Here is a 12,535-nt window from a genome sequence, read left to right as displayed (position 1 = left end):
TCCGGCGTGGCAGCTCTGCATCACATGGACTACGCACAACACGCACGCAACATTCAAGCTCAGTCTCGACTCACCGCAGACTTCGAGCAGCACTGGCGACAATCACGCAGCATTCAGCTCAGTTTCGACTCACTGCAAACTTCGAGCAGCACTGGCGACACGCACGCAGCATTCAAGCTCAGCCTCGACTCGCCGCAGGCTTCGAGCCGCACTAGCCCTTGCAAGCTAATCTCAGCACGGACAAACGCTAACTAAAAAATGACACGACCTCCAGTCTCGGAGGGGAGTGATGTGGCGGGTAGCCATCATACAACGCAAGATAATTGACAGATGCCTGAATCTCGCTTACGACATTTTCAAGATAAAACGCATATATACAAGTTCCGAACAACAACATTCGGACTGTCGGTCTACCGAGCAATATCATCCGCTCGGTGGAAGATCTTCCCTTTGTCGTTAATCAGCACCAAAATAGTGTAAGAAAAAATTATTTAATTGTAAAAAAGCGTGGGGTGCTTTTCAGGATATTATCAAAATAACCCTTCTACTCATATCTGTTCATAAAATATTTATAACTACTTATACCATGCACTCCACGCTTTTTTTACAATAAAATCATTTTTTCTTACACTTTTTTTAATTCAAATTTATTAAAATTTATTTTCTATTTTTTACTTGGATTTTTTATAAAAGCGTACATATTTTGTTAGATTTTTAAACTATTTTTTTTTAAGCTAGCTTCTGTGTTTAATACTGAAAATGATTTTATTCGTATTCTACACTTCGAAATACCACGACATGGATATACTTTTCATTTAAACACAAAATTTTATCTCCACATCTTGGTTTCCTAAAAGAAATCAGTGTCCCTCTTGTATTTGGCGCTAATTAACATCGTAAAAATCACGATAATGGCACTATTCTTTCTGCCATGTCAGGCTAGGAAATTAAAATATCATTTGTCTTTTTTTATGTTTGAGAAGTTACTGGTGGCCCGGAGGCCTTTCCAATTTTAACAGGTCAGGTGGGCGAGCAAAAGCTCAGCCAGGAGAGGTGGGATTTGTTAACTGCTACCCGAGTGCACCCAAAGGAGATCTAAAGGAGATTTTGAAGTCGTCGTGGCCTAATGGATAAGACGTCCGGTGCATTCGTATGTAGCGATGCACCGGTGTTCGAATCCCGCAGGCGGGTACCATTTTTTCTAATGAAATACGTACTCAACAAATGTTCACGATTGACTTCCACGGTGAAGGAATAACATCGTGTAATAAAAACCAAACCCGCAAAATTATAATTTGCGTAATCACTGGTGGTAGGACCTCTTGTGAGTCCGCACGGGTAGGTACCACCACCCCGCCTATTTCCGCCGTGAATATGCGGCGTGAATATGAAAAATGCGTTTCGGTTCGAAGGGTGGGGTAGCCGTTGTAACTATACTGAGACCTTAGAACTTATATTTTTTTTTTTTTTTTTTTTTTTTTTTTTTTTTATTGCTTAGATGTGTGGACGAGCTCCTAGCCCACCTGGTGTTAAGTGGTTACTGGAGCCCATAGACATCTACAACGTAAATGCGCCACACACCTTGAGATATAGTTCTAAGGTCTCAGTATAGTCACAACGGCTGCCCCACCCTTCAAACCGAAACGCATTACTGCTTCACGGCAGAAATAGGCGGGGCGGTGGTACCTACCCGTGCGGACTCACAAGAGGTCCTACCACCAGTAATTACGCAAATTATAATTTTGCGGGTTTGATTTTTATTGCACGATGTATTCCTTCACCGTGGAAGTCAATCGTGAACATTTGCTGAGTACATATTTCATTAGAAAAATATCTCGAGGTGGGTGGCGCATTTACGTTGTAGATGTCTATGGGCTCCAGTAACCACTTAACACCAGGTGGGCTGTGAGCTCGTCCATCCATCTAAGCAATAAAAAAAAAAAAAAAAAAAACTCAGGAGTAGCTGTTTCGCGTGCTGTATAGCCGGCCGTGATTCGTCGTGTAAGTCAACGTTCCTCACGAACCACGGAGCTCCGACAAAGCGGGAGCCTACAAAAGCGGGATTGTAGGTATTGGACGTTGTCTATGTGTATGCGGGCCGCGTGAGCGAATACTACACTAGCGTAAGTCATGACGGACCTTATGCAAGTTTTGTAAAGTGTCACCTTGTTCTGAAGGGATATTTTACTCCGCTTACAGATCATGGGGTAGTCTGCCGAGAAGAAACGCGGTGCGGTCGCGGACGTATTTTATATGGGGGCGGAAAGTCATGGATGCATCCAGGGTAACACCCAGGTGCTTGACCTTCCTGGCCCAAGATATGGTTTGGCTGAAGAGGATAATCGGGGGTATGAGATTTCTCCTCCTAATCCGGGAGGAAATCCGTGTGGAGTTTCCCCTTTGAAATAGCACCGCAGTGCTTTTCGCTGGGTTGATGTCTCCGAGTGGGGTGAATCGAATTTAGTTCAATTCAACCCGTTGAAGACACAAGTTTGCGCGTTCACTGCAAAGAAGGACCCCTTTGTCATGGCGCCACAATTCCAAGGAGTATCTCTACAACCTTCCAAAAGTATTGGGATACTTGGGGTCTACATTTCGAGCGATGTCAAATTTCGGAGTCACTTGGAGGGCAAAGCCAAGTTGGCGTCAAAAATGCTGGGAGTCCTCAACAGAGCGAAGCGGTACTTCACGCCTGGACAAAGACTTTTGCTTTACAAAGCACAGGTCCGGCCTCACGTGAAGTACTGCTCGCTCCTCTGGGCCGGGGCTCCCAAATACCAGCTACTTCTATTTGACTCCATACAGAAGAGAGCCTTTCGGATTGTCGATAATCCCATTCTCCCAGATCGTTTGGAACCTCTGGGTCTGCGGAGGGACTTCGGTTCCTGTATTTTGTACCGTATGTTCCATGAGGAGTGCTCTGAAGAATTGTGCAAGATGACACCATCATTTCGTTTTTACCATCGCACCGCCCGCCACCGGAGTAGAGTTCATCCATACTACCTGGAGCCGCTGCGTTCATCCACAGTGCATTTCCAGAGATCATTTTTGCCACGAACCATACGACATTGGAATGAGCTCCCCTCCACGGTACTTCCCGAGCGCTATGACATGTCCTTCTTCAAACGAGGCTTGTTGAAAGTATTAAGCAATAGGCAGCGGCTTGGCTCTGCCCCTGGCTTTGCTGACGTCCATGAGCGACGGTAACCACATACCATCAGGTGGGCCGAATGCTCGTCTGCCTGCACGGGCAATAAAAAATAAAATAGCTTAGTTGTGACATAGATATATTTCATTCGCGATACAATTTACAAATCAAGCAAAAATTAAGCACTACTTTAAATAAAACAATAATAAGTAAGTATATTTTAATTTAAACCTTATCAATTGATTACGTAAATGGTGTATTGACCTGTTAAATATCATACTTATTCTTCAAAACTGCTGCCACTATTTCTTGCGTGCTTGTTTACCTATGAATATTTCCAGTGCGAAAAAAAGGGTAGACAATATTGTACCGGTAATAAATATCAAAAAAATACCCTGTAACAAAATTGTATCATTACATAAAATGAGTAAACTTTTCGGTGAGTCATTAACTATAATATACTTTATAACAATGTAAGCATTTAGTAAATAATTAAAGCAAAATTTATATTGTATTACTGTATATTGAATTCAACTTATTATGTGTCTGACTAACTGAAATTCTTATGAATTCAATACTTACTTCTTCGTACTCTTAGGTGGAAATATTTCGGGGTGGGTGGCGGCATTTGCGTTGTATATGTCTATGGGCTCCGGTAACCACTTAACACCAGGTGAGTTGTGAGTTTATCCATCCATATATGCAATAAAAATAAAAAAGGTGGTGTTATATGTATTACCATTATAATTTTGCTTACGAGATTTTTAAATAAACTGCAACCTACTTTAAGAAATGAGCTTAAAGTCTCCTTTTCATGGTATAGGCTTGTTCGCCCTTCAAACCGAAACAACTAACTGCATACCTACTTCACGGTAAACTTATAAAATAGGAAAAGCCTTAGGTTTGCCATTATTCAGCGCCGTCAGTTGGTAAACTGTATTAAAAAGATATTATTAACTTTTTGCTTGTTACCTCAACATGATTGAAATTAAGCGGCTTTAAATCACCAACGTCACTTCTAGCACGAGATAGTCTTGTTTCCAATTGAATTTTGTAATCCAAGTACTTCAAAGAGACCTTAAATATATACATACCTATATTTAATAAATTAAACACGTAAATACTTGTGTCGAATTGAATAACTTCGTCTTTGAACTGTTATCGAGAAAGTGAAGACTCGGGGTTGCACCAATATTGTATGTTTTTTACATTAGGTCGATACTTCGCCAAAAACTGAGTTTATTATGATTTTTTGTTTATGCACATGAGTGAATGAGACAGCACAAAGCTTACTCGGGTACTCATCTTGCATCGTGAGCTAAAAACTGCTTGGGAATAACGACTATCATTTTATTCAATTCGAACCCAGGTTTCACGCTAAAAAGACATAGTATATGAGTCTATACAACGTGTTAAAAAATAACAGATAAAATATATAATTAATTATCAAAGCTATAAATTTTGTCAACCCTAGTAAGCTGTCATATCAGGGAACCAGATTATTTAAAAGAAAGGCCTACGTACGTATTTTACCTTTACTTTCGGGTAGTTTTGTAACACTATGTATGTACTAGTATGTATTTGTATGTACTAGTGTTCGCCCTTTGATTGAAATTTATTAACATCTCAAAATTTACATTAATTACCATAAAATTATACATTATCTCTGTCATTTTGTAAATGTCATCTTAAAAAAAAAGTCCTACAAACTGGTCACACACATTGAAGCTCCATACCAAAAAAAAAGAATTAAATTGGTTAACAAGCCGAATAGAAAATTGTGCTTAACTATGTTGTTTGTGCTTACTTATAAATAAATTGTATTCTACCGACTCCATTCGGGTATATTATGTTGACATTACAACAGTAAATATTCATTTTTGCTTAAAGGCCATTTAGTTACTAATTTCGTAATTATGTAATTAAAAATAAAACGAAATGATCACACAATCCGATGAGAGCAAAGGTATAGATAATTAAATCGGTCCATTGGGTGGCGCCGTGGTGCGACTGGGTAGCTAGGAAAGTGACCATGGGATTTTTTGTAGGTGCAATTCACTAGGTGGAATATATAGAGTGATAAATTGGTATTCAAATATGCATCCAAAGAATGAACGACGTAGATGAAAAAGCTAGGGCGTCTTGGGCGTGCCACGAAGGTTTTACTCGTTATTATAATCATACTCAAATTAAACGAAAAATTAGTAAAAACGAAGTAAAAAAAATGAAATATTGAGTGACAAACACATAATCACGAACTCCTAATAATAATATACCTAACATAATTGCATAGGTGAGATAGTGTAGGTACCTGAGATTCCCAAGCCAACAACAAACCAGACTGGTGGAGCCTTCCTATTAATTCACTTAGTTTTTCTGTGTAAGGTGAATTCTTATGCAACATGGCTACACAATGATCGAAATAAAAAAATTCTAACATGAGTTGCATGTCTTGAACTGCTTCTTTCGATAAATATTCCCCAATTGCGAAGGTACCTTTGAAAATAAAAATAAAAGTGTGTGTGTGTGTAAGTCACATACGGTAAAAGTGAAACTTATAAAAAATAAAAATAATCGCAAAGGTCCACCACTCCGCAGTGCGATGGAGCAGCCTCACCCTGGGGGAACCGCCTGCATGATCATGGTATCCCGAGGCCAGGTAAGTATGATTTAGCAAGAGAAATACGAGAACGTCTATCAACTGTGTAACATCTCCTCACCGCGATTCAGGAATCGTTGAATTTACGTTTTTATTTTTATATTTTTTTATTGCTTAGATGGATGGACGAGCTCACAGCCTACCTGGTGTTAAGTGGTTACCGGAGCCCATAGACATCTACAACGTAAATGCGCCACCCACCTTGAGATATAAGTTCTAAGATCTCAGTATAGTTACAACGGCTGCCCCACCCAAACCGAAACGCATTACTGCTTCACGGCAGAAATAGACAGGGCGGTGGTACCTATCCGCGCGGACTCACAAGAGGTCCTACCACCAGTAAACCGTGCAGCGACATCAGTTGATAACAAACTAAATAGAAATAATTGTAAATCATCTTTCATAGTATGAGGTAGCGCCCTCTGTGGATTGATATTTTAACTTCACGTATATTGTGTTCTATTTCATTCTCTCGTCGGCGGAATCCTATACATTTATGTGTTTGTGTCTCTATGGACTTATTTTTTCGTTTCATCGAGTTTGAAGTCACAACGATTCTAAAGAAGTTTCACTTCAAAAACATAAGCATTATTTTGAATCAATGTATCAAAATGATCGGCTTAAAAATAAATAAATATAAACTTTAATAAAACTGCCAAGTATCGATTCTAGCTGGAATGGAGAATATATAGGCTTATAATCAGATGTACTACTAGTAATTAAAAAAAATTAAGAATCTGTTGGGCTTTTATTTTTCATACCTACTCGTTGGTAGCCTAAGAGACTATTCCATATACGTGCAGATTGGTTCTTTTTATTACATGATCTTATTCTTTCACCATGGAATTCAAAGGTTAACACATGCTAGGTATTTACTGTACTGTATAAACATACTATTTCTGTTAAAATGGGTATTTGCCTCTAGAATTTATACATCAGTTTATACAGAGTTATTGCTTCGAATGCATCTTATACTTATCCTTATTCCTCCACCGAGCGTCTTATCGTTTAGGTCACGATAACTTCTAACACTACCTACTAATATTTTAGCTAACTATGTTTTAGTAGACAGCCTTTGATAAATTATTACTTTTGTAATGTAAGTGAAATTTTACAACAGTTTTGTAGGTGGTGGATTCACAAATGACTTATTGCTACGTTTTTTTGAAATATTATGTACCTACTAGCAATACCGTCTTTACCATAAGGGCACACGGCCCGTGCCCAGGGCCCCTATTCTCAGGGGGCCCCGAAGGACCGTCAATTTCTCTCACACATTTATTCTCAAAACATTTTTGTCGGGCACATTACACTTTTTTCACAAATCAGTAATCTTATCAGAAGGTATTTAGGTAGGAAGGTAAAGTATTTACAAGGCATATACCTATATACTACGCCATTATATCGATGACTGCGCCTATTTCTACTGTACTAATTAATAATATTTCCGAACGCATCCTACCTAATTTACTAAGTACACCATCTAGCGATTACGATAACGGTTTCCGTTATCCAACCAAAAAACCAGCAGCATTCTAATATCATTAAATGACATATTATATCATACTGTATTTGATTACCTATAATAATGGTCATACTCAGTAAAAAAATGTTATTATAATTCGTTTTTTTTTACTTTCCAAAAGGGCCTCAAATTCTTGTGTGCCCAAGGGCCCCAGCCTAATTTAAGACGTCTCTGCCTACTAGTAATTAGATTTGATATCACACGTACATACCTGCTGGTAGTTCTTCCAAGCTAAAGGCCATTTTCCTTAAGAAACTTCTTCTCTGTAACTCTTCAAAAGAATAGATTTTAAACTGTTTAATTAACTTCTTTGCTAGTGGCTGAAATGAAAACATTCAACTCTTTGATGGTAACGAGTTAACCACACCTTAAGGCACACGATGATGTCAACCTTACCATTGTCAAACAGCTCCAAATAAAACCGTTAGTTTCCGTAGGCCGTAAAAAAAATATATATATATAATTTATATGAAATAAAATTCGAATGAATATGATAAAACTTTAAAGTAATAACAAATTTTTAACAGAGATGGCTATTTTAGGGTGTAGGTACGCCCAGATACAATATGAATGCTTATTAATAAATCTAAATCTATTTTGACCTACCTCAGAAGATAAAGCTAGAGAAAATGTCCAAGCTTCGTGATTAGCACCCCATTCCATGCGGCTGTTGAGAAGATCTTGGACAGTGTCAATAGATGGCTCATACTGCGGTACAGTAAATGTAGAAGCAAGTCCAGCTCCGTAAGCACTTACCAAAATCAAACTTGAAACTAAAAGCCAACCAATAACAGAACGAATGCGCCAAGAGTCGCTTACTATATACTGAGACTGAAAATAAATCGAAAAAAAAGGCCTATTGTTACAAATAGACATTTAAAAATGTTGTTGTCTACAACACCTACAAAATCTAACCTGTGAAATTATAGTACCAAAGACAATTAATAGAGCTTTGTTAGAAGAACATCCCTGAGCGATTGTCAAACCGATGCTGGCATACACAAATGTAATCACGACAGCTATCCATATACTTTTACCGAATGGCAGAAAAGGTAACTCCCAACTTTCCAAAACTCTAAAAACAAATAATCATGTAATCATGAAAAATAATCATGTAAAAAATGCAATTTGTTTTTGTGTCTTTATGAATTATGAATACAACAAACCTTGGAGCTGGTACCAAACATATTACAGCCGATCTGACAACAGAAACTGAAAAATCCATGGCTTTCCATTCTTCATACCACGAATATAAAGCGGCTGAAAGACACATCGAAAACATTAACTAGGTAACATTAATCGACTTTCTCACTCACACCAGCAAAAAGCAGCGTTAACGCCTTTTTTCCGAGACTGAATAAATAGAAAACGCAAACCAATTCCAATATCCGACCTGCCTTCAACAACACTTCCGATAACCCCGATGCCTGTTTCATTTTCATAAATTTCTCCCCATAAGTCCACATCTTCTCTTATAATTTGAACAGTACAATTAATCCATCTAAAAAAATATAAAAAACATTTTTAAACAAGCTAACAGTATATTGTTAGATTATGTATTTCATTACTGAACCTATAAATATCACTTCACCTGCAAAATTCGTCAATCATTCTTATTTCTATACCGTCTCTTCCGAGCGGTGCCACTGCAGTATCCACATCCAATAATACGTAAGGTTTATATGTAAACGTGCTTATTTTCATAGTTTTACCATTCAAGTTTTTTAAATCGTTAGGAAATAAATAGACATTATTTTCAAAGTGGTTTGTGCACGAATACCAACGATCTAATATAATAGGTAATTTGGACTCTGAATCTGACCCTACAAATCTATGAGTAATTAAATTAAATGCCAGGCATTCAAAACGCTCCGTTTGGGTGGGTAATATAAGTAATATATGTGCATAATAACTGCTTTCTTTCATGGTAAGTAAATTCAGAATGGGTTCCATACTATTTTCATCATCAGTGACCGGCACTATGACTAATTTCTTGTCACTTCTACGCACCACACTCATAGGTCTGATTTCTTCCAGTGCATTCATAAACTGTCGTGGATCTTTCATGCGAATGATATAATCAGAACAACCTTCTTCCGATAGCTTAAGTAGAGTTTCCACTGAAAAATGTTCCTTTTTTGGATCTAGATACGTAAAACTCATCGGTAATTTCACACTGAGCGGTGTTTCTGAAATCACTACCAAACAATAAGATTCTGATAGATATTTATTGATTATAATTTGTAGCAGTATTTCAATTGGAGAAATGAAATGAGGAATGGCTATCATGACGGCTTAGAGACAAATACGAAGTAACAATACAATTCATAGATGTACTGTTTATCAACCTGAGATGTCACGTATTATATGGAAACATTTTATGGTCATTATAGTTGTTACGACTTAATAATTATCATTATTGATGAAATTTAGCGTTCCCCAGTTTTAAAAATGGTCTTCGGTGGCTAAGGTGGTCGTCTTGGCCTAAACCCCAAGATGCTCGAGGAAAATATGTGTTTGCACACCTAATACCTACTAGCAAACGACTTTTACAGTCGCTCTACAATTCAACTGAGGATTAAACAATAAATGAGTGATGAACAAAATAAGCTCACGGTTAAGGCCAACTAATGGTTTGTAAAATAATAAATACTTGGCCACTGTCCTTCAACCACTAACCTGGCAGAGCCAAGACATTTGAAGAGATAAATGTAACTGTTATTAAGCTTCTAGTTCATGTTCCTTATTATAAAACATGCACAATTTTGAAAAATCTAATTGTGAAAATATGACAATATTTCAAAATATCTCTGTATGTATGCATAAACTTTCTGGAACTTTATTGTTTTACCACCGTGTTATGTGCGGAACCAAAAAAAAAATGACAGTTTAAATTATGTTACTCTATTTGTTATTTGTTTTGTCAACAATATTATGGCTCATTTGTTAGAAGAATACTTAAAAACATAATTAGTATTTCAAAAGGCCCTCAACCTAATGTTACTTATTTATTGATATCATTCACTATTACAGTTTCAAAAGAAATTTATTACGCCTTGTTATATGTATTTGTGATCGTTATCTATATGTTGCGACATCGTCCATACAATTTAATACTTCGTTCTATTGTTTGTCTTCAGGGAAAAGTGCTTTCATTATGTGTGAACGACTTTTTTATGGAGCTATTGCTCTTGACACTGAAGTCTTTTAAGCTTCACCAGGAGAGGTAAGCGAAGTCAAGGGCTCAGGCGGTAAAGCAGAGTTTTTAAAGGCCTAAAAGCTCAAAGCCTTCTTTCTGCTTCGCTATTGCATATACCAACATATCGAAATTGGGATCCGATAAGAAGATCCGGTGAGAAACTCGACGGACTGATGGTATGAGCTACGTCGTCGCCGCTACGAAAATCACTTCAGCAGATGGTAGTGTTAGAACTAGATACGTCCATTGGGACGTGCTTAAGGCGTCGCCGATGACTGGGCGAAGGGTGAAGTTAGTGGCCGTTACAAAACTGTTATCGTTCCGCATCGCGAAGATCTACATTGGTCACGTTTCACGGTGCTGGGACGGCTAAGGATGATATACCAAACTAAAATTAGTTTTATTCTTATTTCTATTTATAGTGTTCGAAATGTCGGAAATAATATAAAGACAATAAAAAACACTAAATTTTTTTTTTTTTTTTTTTTTTTTTTTTTTTTTTTTTTTTTTTTTTTTTTTTTTTTTTTTTTTTTTTTTAGCTTATCGTCGCGTCGATTTCTGTTTGCCACATTAGACATCTTCGTATATATATAGACAAGGAAGGGTAAAAAGTTTATGCTTTGCAAAATATGGCTTGCAGCTGTCGGCTATTGCCAATCCAAACATACACCTTAAACACCTTTTTTGTGCCTTAACAACTTGATCTTTCTGCGTTGAGTTTCCCCAGAAAATTATTCCATATCTAAGACAGGATTCAACTACACCACGATATGCAGTTAGTAAGGCGTCTGTGTTTAAAATTGAGGATAATTTAAAGAGTGCATAGGCCGAGGAGCTGACACGTTTACACAGTCCGTCTGTGTGAGATTTCCAATCTAATTTGTTGTCAATTTTTACACCTACAGGAAATCTACATTTTCTGTTTCATATATATGATTGTTATTATTATAAATGGTCAAATTTATATATTTATTTCTTTGATAAAATTGCATAAATTTTGTTTTTTCTAAATTAATTATTAAATTATTTTTATCAAGCCAAGATATTATTGAATGAAGAGTACTATTAATATCGTGTTCATATAAAATGTCATTTCTACACCTAATAGTTATGGTGCTGTCGTCTGCAAAAAGGGTCATAGGGTGGTCAATTGAATTTGGAAAATCATTAATGTAAATTATAAATAAGAGAGGCCCAAGTATGCTTCCTTGCGGAACACCGTATGTGATCTTACGTTTGTTAGACTTAAATTTAAGTTCTGTTTTTTTTACAAAATCTATGTTACTAATTTCAGTGTATTGTATTCGATCTTTTAAATAAGACTTAAATAGACTTTAAGTTGTTTTAAGTATATTATGTCTACGACTCGCGAAAACCAAAAATAAAATACTAGTAATCCCAAGACTTAGAGGGAAGCTTATGAGAGAGCAAGGGCCGCATGAGCGAAAATCACTTCCTAAGATAGGTCATGCTCGGACGTACGCAAGTTTTCTAAGATGTTTCTTATTATGATAGTTATGATAGTAATATGATAGTTTACTCCGCTTAAAGATAATGAAGTCTGCCGAGGATGAAAGTAGCGCGTTCACGGACTGCCTTTTTATATGAGGCTTGAAAATCATGGATTTATGTAGATGACTCCCAGATACATGATAATCCTGGACTAGGGTATAGACGCTTTCACCGTATAATGGTGTCACGCGAATTGCTTAAAAACAATGCGCTTATTTCATACTTTTAGCGGTAATCACTGTGGAGCCTGTCTGTGCTTCACTAGGAATCTTGAAAACGATTGGATTGATATTCTGCGAACTAACAACGTGTAACATCTTTTATTATTCCTTGGATTTAAAAGTTTACGCATAGCTGATGTGTATATTAATAATAATCTTGTCCTTATATTCTTGTTTAAAATTAAAATTATTTACTGTGATAGTGATATAAGTAAAAATTAAATAAGTTCACGACGGCGACAAGTTAAATAAACGACTCGAAAAAATGTTT

At 36.9% G+C, this 12,535-nt stretch overlaps 1 protein-coding gene across 3 annotated transcripts; it reads right to left on the bottom strand.

Moving 5' to 3' along the window:
• Window positions 1-3,260: 3,260 nt before the first annotated feature.
• Window positions 3,261-9,828, bottom strand: LOC114250845 (ionotropic receptor 21a). 3 transcript variants are annotated; one of them, XM_028184889.2, is made up of 9 exons: window positions 8,924-9,822; window positions 8,709-8,833; window positions 8,499-8,592; window positions 8,248-8,407; window positions 7,939-8,163; window positions 7,544-7,652; window positions 5,460-5,644; window positions 4,121-4,225; window positions 3,262-3,543 (listed from the first exon to the last, which is right to left on the bottom strand). In XM_028184889.2, the coding sequence occupies exons 1-9, from the start codon at window positions 9,619-9,621 to the stop codon at window positions 3,451-3,453; spliced, it is 1,794 nt and encodes a 597-aa protein (XP_028040690.2). In that variant the 5' UTR covers window positions 9,622-9,822; the 3' UTR covers window positions 3,262-3,450. The 3 variants fall into 3 exon arrangements, 2 of the variants coding, with proteins under 2 accessions (XP_089592815.1, XP_028040690.2); XR_016324979.1 differs by having other exon boundaries at window positions 3,502-3,543; window positions 5,587-5,644; window positions 8,924-9,828; XM_089736689.1 differs by lacking the exon at window positions 5,460-5,644 and having other exon boundaries at window positions 3,261-3,543; window positions 8,924-9,828.
• Window positions 9,829-12,535: the final 2,707 nt, after the last annotated feature.

This window comes from Bombyx mandarina, chromosome 22 (assembly GCF_030267445.1).
Source record: "Bombyx mandarina strain Sakado chromosome 22, ASM3026744v2".
Taxonomy (NCBI): Eukaryota; Metazoa; Arthropoda; class Insecta; order Lepidoptera; family Bombycidae; genus Bombyx; species Bombyx mandarina.
Note: the sequence above shows the minus strand (reverse complement) of the source record. Positions and strands in the feature narration are given on the sequence as shown.